The sequence below is a fragment of the Egretta garzetta genome, unplaced genomic scaffold (assembly GCF_000687185.1).
Source record: "Egretta garzetta isolate BGI_Z169 unplaced genomic scaffold, ASM68718v1 scaffold8, whole genome shotgun sequence".
NCBI lineage: Eukaryota > Metazoa > Chordata > Aves > Pelecaniformes > Ardeidae > Egretta > Egretta garzetta.
Genome location: NW_009260407.1, coordinates 3,312,390 through 3,326,509, shown reverse-complemented (window position 1 = coordinate 3,326,509; position 14,120 = coordinate 3,312,390). Strand labels below are relative to the sequence as shown.

The 14,120-nt window shown below is 42.8% G+C and overlaps 1 protein-coding gene across 1 annotated transcript in view; it reads left to right on the top strand.

Moving 5' to 3' along the window:
* The window catches only part of SORCS3 (sortilin related VPS10 domain containing receptor 3), a 210,652-nt gene that overhangs the window by 68,274 nt on the left and 128,258 nt on the right, over positions 1-14,120 (top strand). Inside the window, exon 4 of the mRNA XM_009643479.1 lies at positions 1,809-1,967. Coding sequence (XP_009641774.1) covers positions 1,809-1,967 — 159 coding nt within the window. The remainder of the gene's footprint in view (positions 1-1,808; positions 1,968-14,120) is intronic.

Here is a 14,120-nt window from a genome sequence, read left to right as displayed (position 1 = left end):
CTTATTATGTTGGACATCTTACATCCTTCTTCTGTTCCGCAGATGCAAGTGATTTTTACTAAAGTATGTTACAGTTCTCTGTCTGGCACAGGCAATATGCTTTAGATGAACAGGGGTATACTTGGGGGACAAAACGTCTTTGTAGTCGAAGTCTCTAGTGACAGAAAAAATGCTTTGAAATAGCATGGAAACCTTTCTTGTTTGGAGCAAAATGGAATAATGTATTTTGATCTGATTAGAAAGAAGAAAGGTACCAAAGCTTCCCTCTAGGCGGAAGCCATCGGGACCTATTCCCAAGACCCAATTCCCAGGGATTCAGCTGCCTGTGGGGACGTTTCTTATGTCCCATGCTGTACACCAGAGCCCAACGCAAGCATGCTTTTTCAGGACTTGTGCTGTGGCCTTCAGTGGGAAGGGGTGGGGATTGTTTTATGAGGCTGGTGAGCGGCATACGTGAGGGATGTTGAAGGAGCTCTGAGCTCAAGCTGGACTCATACAGGTGGCTTCGCCCTGGGACAACATTCAGTTCCAGTTTTAAAGGCCCTTTTCATTTCTTAATGGAAAGGATCAGAAACCATTTGCATTATGTTCACTTTCCCTTGGTGACTTCGTGGAATTAATGAGGTGCTTAAGATTAAACAAGCACTGAAATTTTTTGCTTGATCAAGATCTAACATACCAAGGCTCTTACCACTCCTTGTAACTGATTTTTGCTGTCAAAATTAATGTGTTTGCCTATCGTAGTCTTGAAGTTGGAGCTCTGTGAAGTTGGACAAGAAAAGTCAATGTGGACACGCGAGCATAACAGAACTGTGGTGGATCTCAGCTAGCTGATCATTCTGCAGCTTAGCTAATAAAAAAGGCAGTTCCTGGATCTGTTTGCCTGCTGAAAGGCAGTTTTTATATTTGTTTCAGCTACTGTATCAATAACCTGCTGTGTTTAGCACAGCTCTAATTTATTTCCCACTGTTTGCCTTTATTTTATGGTACTGGCATTTGCTTTAATGTGATGTCGTTTTCTCCAGATGTTAATAAGATGGTGTTAATGTTTCCACAACATTTTTCTTGATAACATTTATGTAGAGCATGCCATCTGATAATGTGGAATCAACCCATTTTAAAATATTGGTAATAATTTTCTAATTAAAATTAGAGGCTCAGAAGTGTTTTCCTCCTTGTACAAATTGAGGTCATACACTTTCCTGTGCTTGGGGAAAATTATGTGTTCACTGAGTGAATTAATATCTCCTACTGTATAAATTGGAAGCATGATATATGAGATAATGTATCGATGTTTGTGTGTGCACACGTGGACTATTTTCAGATGCCAGCAGCTGATCCAGGTAGGCATTCTGGGTTTCCAGTGAGGTGATGCTCTCATTTGTAGCTCTGCAAGCTGCCAAATAATGCACCTTAAATCTCAGGTGTACTCTGTTGTATACTTTTGGAGAGAGTATTCTGCATTTGGGAAGAGAAGTGGTAGACTGGAGGGGACCAGGTAAGGCTGGGGTGGCTCTCTGAAGTTGCTATACCCAACCAAAATCAGCTTCAATATCAACATGGCATTTTTCATTTTTGCTGGGCTTTCTAAATTTATCTGGATAAAAATAAAGTGAGAAAAAGGAATCGCCAGATAAAATGGAATTGAAAGACCAAAAAACCCCTCTATTTGGGAAATACTGTGGGCTGTTTACACTGTCGAGCAATGTTCTGAATACATCTAATAGGAACCAGCACTGTATGACCTCACTTCTAAACATTCAGTTTCACTTTTCCATTAACATTTTTCCCTCTGTTTTTCAATTTAGATCATGCTTCTCAGTGACCCAGAGATTGAGAGCAGCATCCTCATCAGCTCTGACGAAGGGGCTACCTACCAGAAGTACCGTCTGAACTTCTATATCCAGAGCTTGCTCTTTCACCCCCAGCAGGAGGAGTGGGTCTTGGCCTACAGTCTGGATCAAAAGGTGAGCAATTGATTTCATATTTCAATAATTCTTGAGCCAGGTGTTGAAGGGGATGGTGTCTAGAACCATGCACTTCCAGGGATGGTGAAGAAATTATGGTGTGCCTTGCTGCTCTCACCTTGCAGGTTTAAATGTGCTCCAGATCCACCCAGTGACTCCAGAGCAAGCTTGCTGAAGGGGGTGGAGTTGTACGGTGATCATGATGGGTATGGAAACTTTAGTAGTGGTGATGGTATGAAAAATGAAAAGAATCTGAGATTTGACATGACATATGGAGCTGTTCTAAAAATCTATTGATCTGTAGGCCTTGGTGATTGCTGAGCTGTCTTTGAGAGTCGAGCACTCAGCCTGAGCTGGTCTGTAATGGCTGGCAGTTGCATGCGAAGGGGTGCCCTTTCCACTTGCAAACTGAACTCAGTTATCTGGAAATCGGTGGGCAGCAACAGATGACAAACTCCCTGAGCCACTTTTAAGTTGCTTTGCATGCCTTCTGTTAGTCAGACAACTCTGAAGTCTGTTACTTTGTCCTTAGCAAGCCAGCCCTTGCTCATCTGTCTTGAAAGATGCTGAGCACTGCAGGTGCAATGTGACTGGTAAAGCGGTGTGGCTATAGAGGGTGTGCTTCAGTTCTGGAACAGCCGTCCCCACTGCTGCTCAAGGCTGAGACGTAGACTGGGCGATCCAGTTACAAATTTTAGAAAGCTTAAAACTTGCCAAGCTTTTATCTTTCCTCTCTTCCATTTCTGTCACCCATAGACTCTGGAAAGTAAAAATGTGCTGAATAGCCACTTCTAAGTTTTTCGCGTTAATCTGTCAAGTGTGTGTGTGTCTGTTCTACGTGGGATTTTCGATTCCTGCGGTTATTTTTGAAGTTTCCTAAACTGGTCAGGATCACATCCCTGCTATAAGGACAATACCCCCAAAATACCGTGCCTCTTGCATTTGACAGAATTTCCTTGGAAAGGCTAGTGCAAGACTTTACTCAAGTACTTATGAGAGTGTAATAAAATAATCTGCTAGTGCTGTACTTCCCGATGTAACCTTTCTATCCACTTGTTAACAGAATGCGATGGCAGACACCAGGTGGTTTGCTGCTATGCTACTAATGATGCTTGAGTGACATTTGCAAGCACAAAGCTATTGTAAATACACTCCTTTCATCGTATCAAGTCCTTACTGTATGAAGGAGTTAGTCAAATGTCAAATAGTTTTGTGCACTCAAATGTTCAGCGTAACAGGGATTTTGAAGTAAGCGAAAAGACCAATCTATTTATTTGATGTCAGGGAATGGTTTGATGCCACTTTTAAATGGAGGTAAAGATTTTAAATGGTACTGGTGTTTGTACAAAGACAGCCCTGAAAGAAGCAGACATCTGATGAGGTGCTCGTGGATGTGAGGAGCCAGATATGACACGCCGAGTATGCGTTTGCAAAGAGATCCAGCTGTAGTGAGTGCGGAGCATCTGCTCTTGGGTTGAAACACCGTACTTCTATTTCCAGTGCTTCATAGTCTTTTTATGACAAGTTAGCCAGTGGAAGGAGAAATCAAAATACAAAGTATGCACACACTCTTGACTGGGAGGTTGTATTTATGCTCCCCTGGTCCAGTACAGCAACGGTGGCTCAGGAGCACTTTTGCTTCTGCTCCTTCAAAGCAATGCATCTGCGTGCCCACCTCAGCTCTTCTCTTCTGCTCAGAAGAGAGCCAAGGAAAATGAACCATGAGTTAGAAAAACCCTGAGGCTGCTTGCTTTTTGTCCCAGGAACCGAACAAATCTGTCCACAGTATAAGAGCAAAGATGAGGTGCTCTGCAGCTTGTTGGTCAAATGGAAATGGAGCAATCCAAAGTTCAGGCTTTGCTTTTGTGCCTGCCTTTGCATTCAGGGCCACTGGTGATGCTTTTCGCCGGTCTTCAGAAAGATGACCTCAAGTGCTGGTTGAAAGTTGATCCTTGAGTGGAACCAACCAGGCAGTGCTTTTTGCAGTTGAAGCATTTGCTTAATGTAGCTCGGGTAATAGATTGTGTTCAGCCACATCTTGGCTCAGTAAGAGCTGTAAAAGAATTGTCACTCTGGCTCAGGATCATGCAGCTACAGCTCATACCGAGATAACGGGCAGCGCTGTCAGAGCGCAAAGGCAGTGCTATAGATCGTGACAGCAGTGCTATGTGAAGTCTCCAGATGAAGTCTTCTGAAAGGCCAGTGTAATACATTCCTGTCTGTCTGGAAACAGGAGTGCTGCCCCAGCTGAGCAGGAATCAGAGGTTAGCTGTGACCTTCTGCTAGATTGGAGTTAGGCCAATGACAAGAAGTCTTTTAGGCTAAATAGCCTAAATCCTTAAGTAGCTTCATCAGGTCTCGTGCATCTTCATAAGACTTGTGGTGGTTCTCTTCTCTTGGAGCCAGATCTGGATCTCATACCTTCCCACACTGCTGTGTTGTGTCCTCTCTCCCAGCAGTGATCATGGGATCATGCCAGCGGCAATGATCATTTCATCTCTTTGCTGCTGACCAGAAGATAGATGTCAAGAGCTCCTAAAACAAGTGGCTAGAGAGACTGCAGGAGTGCTCTGCAGTTGTAAGGAGGCTGTCCAAGGAGACGCTGTGCTGTTGTCAGGGGCTAATTCTCCAACTGTAGCCTGGTTCTGCCAGTACTCCTCTGCCCTTTGGTTTTGTGCCCCTTTTCCTGTGAGGCAGCAACGAAGTCACCTGGCACAAAATAGGTGGTGCTGGATCAAATAGCACTTGCTTTCTCACTTCACATATCCAGGTTTTTGGGATACAACTGCTCCGAAACACCTCTGAATTAAATGCATGAAAGGGCAATAAAATAGAAAGTTTATCATTAGTCTGTAACCTGTGGGTGATATTCATCCACAGATACCATGACAAGGAAGGGGCCGATGAAAGTCAGTGGCTTGCTGTATGTTTAGTCATGTGGCCACTCCTACAGCGGGAGACCATAGCCCTCCACCTCTCTAAGCTTTAAAAGTGTGTTTGACCTTTAAAGTCTATTTGTAATGACTACTTTAGAGGCAGATATAAAAAAGCAAATAACTCTGAAACAAATCACATACATACAATTTGACTCCCAGCAGTAGGAAATATTAAGGGAAGATCTAATCCATCCTCACATAACCGTGAATGTGTAAACAAGTTTTTAAATATAATTTCATTTCTTAGATTAAAAAAAGCTTTCAGATTAATATTTATTTTATTAATTTTCTTTCAATTAAAAATAATAATATGGTGGTGTAAGCAAGCTGTGGTCAACTTAGAAATTAATGAGAATGATGAATCTGAAAATCCATTTTGCTTAGTATGTTGTTCCACACAGTCAAATGAAATATCAACAGCTGGTGCCCTGCAAATAACTGATTTGGTCACTGCCTAGATCAAAAGATTTTAAACTTTTGTTGTGTATGAAAATAGAAAACAATATTGAAGTTTTTGTTAGAAAGTTTTGCTCTGAGGTCTTCTGACCTACAGTTCCATGGCTGTGATTCAAGCCTCCTTTTAAATCATTCTTTTATCCCAAGCATCCCTCCTTCTTTCTAGCTAACTTCTCCACATTTGACAACAATATTATGCTATTTATCTAGGTGATTAAAAACACAACCAACCAACTAAAAAAACCCAACATGTTTTGAATTCTGCCCTCGAACAGAATTATTGAGCCTTCCAAGTTGGTGTTTTAGAAGGTGTATTCGCTACTCTAAGACAGTGGTGAGTAAATGGAATAATGTAGAACTCTGTGACACCCTTCTGGAACCACAGTCTTTACCTGTTCCCTGTGCTTTGATGGTGGCCAAGTGATAACTGTTTTCAGAATATGGTTTCCCAGTTAGGCTTTTACCCAGCTGATCATAACTTCCTACAGCCCTTTGGCTTGCTGAGGAGAATGCTGTGAGACCTCAGACTGAGTGCACATGCCCGTGATATGCAAGGCTTGGCCTCTCTTTCCTGAGCAAGTGATGCCTTCCTGCAGTAATATCCTAGGTGTGAATTTTCTCAGCCAGGCACTGTTATGCCACTCTTACGTGTAATTTTGATCATAAGTTTATGCTTCCAGCTTCTCCTGCTGGTGCTCTATTACTCTCAGCCTTGGTGTTCATGCGTTGCAGGATGCTCTGCAGACAGACTTACAGTTGTTCTTCTCGCTTCTTCTCCTATAGCCTTGTTGTTGAATAACCCCATTCACCTAGCTTATCCCTTGCAGAGATCTGTTTTTATACCTACCTGTGGACTTTTGCTACCAGTCTCACACGATTCTAATTTAAAGCCCAAGCCTCACAGCAATCATGTCCAAAAATTACTTTCCCTTTCTTTAAGAGGAGGAGCCCATCTCTTCTCAACAGAACTTCTCCTTGAAATATGACTTTATAGCTGAGAAAGCCAAAGGCTTTCTGACAACATCGTCTCTTCCATCAACTGAAATAACTGAATCTAGCATCAGTTCAGTCCCCAAATCTTTTATTACCACTCCCACATGGGTATTGTTCCTCTTTTTCCCGCTTGGGGCTATTCCCAGGAGCAAGGAAGAAGAATCAGTGAGAGACATGGAGCTCAGCAGGCTTTCTGAAAGATGTTTTGCTGTGTGGCTGCTGGTTACTCCATTCATGTAAGGACTAATCACAGCTGCTACTATTTGTTTTCTCTTTGGAGTATCCAAAGACTTATTGAGGGTACTTCCTCGGTATGGGTTGACAGAGCGTATCATTCCTGTTCTTAATTTTTGTAGCCAATGATGACCCTCCTCTGCCATACTAACTCTCCTGTATTATCAAATAAATGTACTATGGCTGAGCCAAGAAATCTGTTTGTGTGGGCACAAATGTGTAGCAAGATCATAGACCTTAATGTCTTCTCACAACATATAAAGCATAGACAGGAGGAATTTTTGGAGGGCTTTAAGCAAGCATGGGTGGGTGTACTACTCCCCCCCGCGCAGCCATGTGGCATTGTGCAATTATCAGGCCCTGGGAGATTAATTGCATCTTGTGAGTTGAAAATCTTGGATCTCTTCCCGGTAGCTTTGTGTGTGTCTATTGATAGAATAGTGCAATCTGATGTGTGCACATGGTGGTTCTGTGGCCCCCTGTGGCCTTTGACAGAAGGTGGACACTGTGTAAATGTTACAGTCAATTTTGATGCACGTTAGGCTGGGTCTCACCGGTAGCGTCCGTACTGGCACTTGGATATATGAGCCAATACAAACGGAAAATGGGGCTTCGTCCTCCACTTTTCACAGTTTTTTGCAGGAAATATATAGGAAGCTATTTTAAATGACCCTTGTATCAAAGTGTGGTGGGGAGGGGAATATCTGAAAAAGGTGTGTTAGTCTCTGTTGGAAAGTATTGGAAACTGCTTTATGGGCTGCTGTGAAAGATATACATGAGGTATAGTTTTCATTGCTGCCATTCATAGTGCCTGAATAGATCTTGAATTGGTCTTGCATTTCAGATACTAATATTTCAAGCACCTCCTCATTTGTGTCATTTATCCAAGGAACCAACTAAACCTCAATAAGCTCAGCTTTTCACACCCCAGTACCCCTCTGGGGAATGGATCAGCCTGGAGGTGGAAACAGAGGGGAGTTTCCAGCTCCATGGAACTTCTCTCAGAATGACGTTGAAACTTCTTTCAGAACAACATGCACAACTCTCTTGAATGAATATTTGTTTAAAAGATTATTTTAAAAAAAAAAGAAAATATTAGGGAAATAGGGAGAGAGATATTTAAAATACTTAAATCATCATTGTTAAGAGAAAAAAAATATGCAAAGAGATGCAGTTCTACCTGCTCCGTACAGGCCAAACTGTGATTGCGAACCCGCTGGGAATAGGTGAAAGACTGAATAATTCAGTAAGAGACCAATTTAAATTCCCCAGCTATACCATTATGAATTTGAGAACATTGGATAAACAAGAAGTTTGGCAATCAGTGGCTTCTCCCTCCATAGGGTTTAATGTTCAGGAAGTGAACAAAAGAAAGTGGGTGTCTTAATATCTCTTTGAATAAGGTGATAAATAAAATGTGCAAGATGGCATTCTGCTGTATCACCAAGTTGCACCCAGCAGACAGCATCAGGTCTAACTGGGGAGATTCCTTCAGCGTTGGAGATGTGGCAAGTTATGATCTGAAAGTTGAAAGTGGTGCATGTCAGAGCCCTGACTATCTTGACTAGACACTGCTGAATTTATCAAAAAGAATCACAGATAACACTGGGACTACGTGGGAAAGTTTTGGGTTTTTTTTTTTTAATTGTCTAGACACACAGAGCCAGAGACACGAAGGCAGTGCCTCTCTGCTGCCAGGCAAAATTCTCCCCGAGTAAGCAGCTAAGGGTGGGATTTTTTTTTATTTTTTTTTTTTTTTTGACAGTGTCCAATTGGGTAGGGTGCAGTCAAAGAAACCCAGTGGGACTTGCTGAGAGGGAGGGCAAGGCTGGGTTCGTGTTCTTGAAATGTAGTCACCTTATTCCAGGCAGTCATCCATCTTTGTCGGGATTCTTTGTGATGAGCCATTTTCATAGACTTATAGAACAGCCCAGGTTGGAAAGGATCTTGAAAGACATCTGATCCAACCTTTTGTGGGAAAGGAAGATTAGATGTGATTGTCTAGCACCCTGTCCAGTAATGTCTTCAAAGCCTCCAGTGATGGGGACTCCCCTACATCCCTGGGGGTAGGTTCCAGTCATTGATTGTTCTCACTGTAAAAAATGTCTTACACCAAGATGAAGCCTCTTCTGGTGCAACTTATACCCCTTGCCTCTTGTCATCTCCATGTGGCTCCTTGTGAAGAGGAGTCATATAAAGAAATTGAGTCAGACCTTTATACACACGCACATACACACAGAGAAAAAGACAACTCCTCATCTCCTCTTTGCTTGTCATCATAGGTCACTGAACTGGGACATTAAGAGAGCCCTCAGTGCCCTGAAGGGCCCTTGGTCCCTGTGTCTCGGGATGCTGGTGCTATGGGATGTCAGGCTTTGCTCTCTTCTTCTTCTCTGCTCTGCTCAGCTGCACTGGCACGGAGGCTGGGGAGTTGTATTCTTCTTCGTTCCCAGCAAGTGCCCCAGGCCCTGGTCTCAGATTTTTTTATGCCTCTCATGGAAACTTAGGCATGTGGAGACTTCAGGGTTGTGTCTGGGTGAGGATGTTGCACTTGGAGTTGCAAGTCCTAATGTTGGACAGTGTGATTCTAAGGCAGGAGTTTGCAGGCTGCAGCCACGCGTGTGTGTGCTGCTGCATGTCTGAAGCAAGACATGGCTCCAGCCCAGACCTGTAGGTTTTCTTTCCTTGGGAACTGAAGTATGGGGCTGATGAGAGGTGGGTTGGTGGCTGCCTCACATCTTATTTTGATATAAATCAGAAGGCTCCCGGAGCTGTCATCTGGTCCTCAGCAGCACTCCTGGTCCTGGAATTCAGATGTAACTGTAGTTGTCAGATTTGTGATCAACTTCTTTTAGCAGCAACAGTTCAAAACTGCACCTCTGGGGTAAAACTCAGCTTTTCTTAGCAAGATGTGAATATTACATTTAACAAGGAAAATAAGCTCTTTCTATTCCCGCATGGATCCTCATGGTGGAATCACCATTTCATTGTATGATGTGAGAGAACACACTGGGTCTAATTTCTCATCATGGCTCATTGGTATCTTAAGAGCATGATGACTGGTTCCAGTCCTATGGATACAACACTCAGGTTTCAGATTTATCTGGTACCAGTCACTTGGCATGTGAGCACCCTGCAGAGTGAAGCTGGAGGTACACCTCTGGCATTCTTTTCTTCACCCCAAGGGGAAGGAAATTGAGGAAGCCACCATAACAACAATGACTCCTACAGGTATATCATACCGAGGAACGAAATAAAGCATGTTGCCCACCTGTGAAGGAACACTTAATGTTCTGTGTTTAATACAAGCCATATTACAGTAGCTGCTCTTAGAAATCCCTACCATACTGACTGCTCCCTTGTACTACACATTCACATTAAGAAGCAATCCCTGCCCCAGAGAGCTTCCAATTCAACGTGAAGCTGACAGAAAAAGCACTGTCCCCGGAGTATCCATAGTGTATTCAGGCACAGGTCATTAAAGTGTTTCATTGCCTAACTACCACCGAGGACTATAACAAAGTCAGAAACTGAACCCAGATAGAGTCCTGTTCCCATGACTGAACCACAAATAAGCCTTTCATCTCTTTGCCTTTTGAATGCTCTTCTGAGAACATCAGGTTCTACAAACATATCGTGTGTCCTTCGCTGGACAAGCCACCTGCCAGCAGCCCTCCCAGGCAGGCTGGCCTCCATCAAACAGATAAACTGAAATGTTAGTAAAGTTAAAAAAAAAACCCAAACCAAACAAAAAAAACCCACCCACCAAACCCTTGAGATTGGGAATATTTAAAGGCAATTTACAGAAGTCTCTTCTTCAATATGGTAATGAACTGAAGAATTGAAATCACTTAACTTCATTTAAAAATCATGAATATGTAACAGTGCCTTTAAATGAAAGGATGACTAAAACAGATATAGTGTTTGTTCAATTCATTAAAAGGAAGACAATTTATCAGGAGTTTTTCTTGCTCTAATTCTGCTGCATGATGAATATTTTTATAATCCTAATTAGAACCAGTCATTTAGTTCAGCAATTTCCCCCAATCTAGCCAATTTGAAATTAAAATAGATGCCTTGATTACAAAACTCATTAGCAAAGAAGCACCCTTTTCGCTAACCAGTTCATTTGGAATGCACAAACTGAATGAAGTGAGGAGCACTTGTGTTGTCAATTGCCGTAAGTGAAGTGAGCCTTAATTGTTGGCATTGTGAAGTATTTGTATTGCTGCATGTTTCATTGCAGTATAATATATCATTCATTAAATGTAACAAAAGTAGGTTTTTAAATGATTTAATTAAGTGGTATTGGTGCACCAGGTAATTTTTACAAAGTCAAATGTCACAATTGTTTGCATTTGAAGTATTGATGGGCATTACTGTCGGAAGGAAGACATAAGACTCCGCATTTATCATTCTGATTATGGTAAGCCTGGCAGTTTTAATAAGAGATGAGAAATTAAATTATGCAGCCCTGGCTCTGCTTCAGAAATGCCCAATGAATTTTGTCCTAGCAAAATCGTGAACTTTGGGCTTGTGATGATTTGTGGTGGCAAGAAGAAAGTAACTGCTCGTGAAACTTGATTTAGCTAGAACAGACTTTCCTATTGCATTTTATTTATGTTATAGCTACTTCATGAACAGGTTTTACTTTGAGAAGGGAAATACAGAGATAAATGGAGTGAGACGCATTTGATGCTTAAATATGCTCTGCTGTTGAAGAAACCTGGCTTACTGTGTAACACAGCAAGGATCCTGTGGTTTATTCCTGGGCCACGCTAAATCACGGCCATGTATTGATTTTATCTGGAGCCTAAGTGGGGCGAGGGGTGGTTATAAATATAGCAGATGGGAATAAACATGAAGGAATGAAGAAGGCTGAAGCATAAGAACACCGGGGGCATGATTTATTTTGTCTGACTGTGGAGATCTAAAATGCAGCAATGTATACCTAGGTTATGAGGCTGCCCGGAGTGGTTGGTGGTGATCTACTGAATGGTAGTGATTGATTTCTGGAAGCAAATGTAGGTGACTATTTTAGGATGAGGCAAATTGTACCTTAGATTTGTTTGTATTGACGAGGCCTCCACTGGCTGTCAGGAAAGTAATTTCCTTTGCTGAGATGTAAGTATTTGCTGTATTACCTGAGATTAGAGGACTTGAAGCCAACCCTGCTGTCTGGATGTGTGCAAAATGGATTACATGGGATAAGATTCCAATATGATCAAAGTAACAAAAAGCATTATGTTTCCTAGTTCCTGCTACTGTACCTACAGGTTCTAATGCTCCCTGTCCTGGAGAAGAGAGCACACACAACGTGCAAGCAAAGATGGAATTCCCAATCTTTTATTTTTCTTTATCAGGATTAATTTTTGTAGATGTGAGTTACTTACCAGGCTGCTTCAGTGAAATGAGATTAATGTAGAAGGGTTTCCTTGGCCTTTCCCTCTTTTTCCTTTTCTTTCTCTTTTCTTTCTTCCTTTTTCTTCTTTCCCTTTTTCTTTGCCTTACATATTGCTTTTCAAAGCTCTTTCTCAGTATTTTCCCAGCTGATGGCACCATTAAATCTCCTCTAAAATCTGTTGAGCAGAATTATACATGATACCATTTTCAACTAAAGAAAGAGCACAGTTCATCTGTTGACTCCACTCAGAAGTCTGTTGATGCTGGCCATGGAAAAATTCATTTGGTGTCCTTTCCCCTCTTGTTGAATTGAGTTCATCTGGTGCTTGAGTTTAGACATGTGATTATGCCAGGCCAAAGAACAACAGAATTAATTTTACCTAAATTCTCACAGCTGATTGAATGGAGAGGAGCCTATGACAATGACCATAAACTCGTGTGAATTGTCATCAAAAATTCATTCTGAATAGCACTACACATCAAGAGAAACGTGGCCAGCAGGTTGAGGGAGGTGATTCTGCCCCTCTACTCTGCTCTGGTGAGACCTCACCTGGAGCACTGCATCCAGCTCTGGAGCCCTCAGCACAAGAACGTGGAACTGTTGGAGCGGGTCCAGAGGAGGGCTACAAAAATGATCTGAGGGCTGGAGCCCCTCTGCTATGAGGACAGGCTGAGAGAGTTGGGCTTGTTCAGCCTGGAGAAGAGAAGGCTGCGGGGAGACCTGATTGTGGCCTTCCAGTACCTAAAGGGGGCCTATAGGAAAGATGGGGAAAATCTTTTTAGTGGGGACAGCTGTGACAGGACAAGGGGTAATGGTTTTAAACTAAAACAGGGTAGGTTTAGACTAGATATTCTATGATTCTATGATTAACAGAAAAAAAGGCAACCCTGACCTCAGAGCAGCCAAATGGTTTAGCCTGGAACTAATTTTAAGGTTATGCATAACCACTTTTGTGGACTAAGACCTGTAATTATGTAAGCTCATACACATTAGGGTGTGAAGTGGTGATACAGACAGGCTTTCACTATTGCAAAGTGCCTGCAAAGACATACAAGTCATGTGTGGGCTTTTAGTGTTGGTATTAGGTAGTTTCTCTTGCATTTTGCTGTTCCCTTGTCTGTCTTTAATGCTTCAGGATGTTAAAGCCGTAGCTTGGGGAAGATGGATCTGCCAGCACCTGATATCATGACCATGAGCACATTGAATTCAATACAGAGGGATGCTATTTAATTCCCTTGGAGCAAGAGCGCTTTCTGGAAGGTGGGAATTAAGGAGCTGTTATGATTTGCTAACCGAGAAGGAGCATGCTTTATCCAGAAGGATTCGGGATCCAGCAGCTCCCATTACTGTCAGTGATTCAGGCAGCTGAGAACTGTTGGAAGTCTGCCCGACAGGGACTGTTCTTTCTGTCTGGGTAATGGTGGCATTAATTAGTATTTGCACATTGCCTTGACAATACAAGACCTCAGTGTCTGGAAGTATTGCACATTAGGATGGCAGTGAGCTACTTAAGATAATACTTTGATCTTTAATGTCCTCAAAGATGGATGACTGGGATGGGACAGTCCGGTGTCCTTCAGGAGCCAGCTGGATGGAGGATGCTGAGGGGTGAAGGTACAGCCCTCCCTTGCCATGCATGCACCTGGACGTGCCTATTTGCTGCGTCATCAGCAACCAAGAACTGGGCCAGCCTGTGAGGGTGCTTCCCGAGGGGTGCGTTTCCATGTGCCAGACTGGGAGCTTGCAGTCAGGAGTGGGAATAGCGGGCTGTCCCTTGCTCTTAGTTTTGCCCCTAGGGCAGAGGTGTTTCGGCTTCCTGTTACCATTTTTTTTGTCATATTTGCACAACCTGAAAAAAACTCTAGTGCTTGGGAAGAGGGCTATGTAAACCATCCCGGTATGGGAACCTTTAGGAAGCGTTCAGTCCTGATCCTGATGCAGAGCCTTGGCTGTAGCTGGCAGTGCCGAGGACCAAAGTCTTTGTCGCTGTTTTACTTTGAGCGGCTCTTGTAGCTATGCTCGCCGTTGCAGTTGGGGGTGTGCAGGCCCCAGTCAGGTCATCGGATCCTACAGGCTGGCCCTGGACCACAGAGCATCTGTGGCTTGATTTCAGTGGGGGTTTATTGCTAC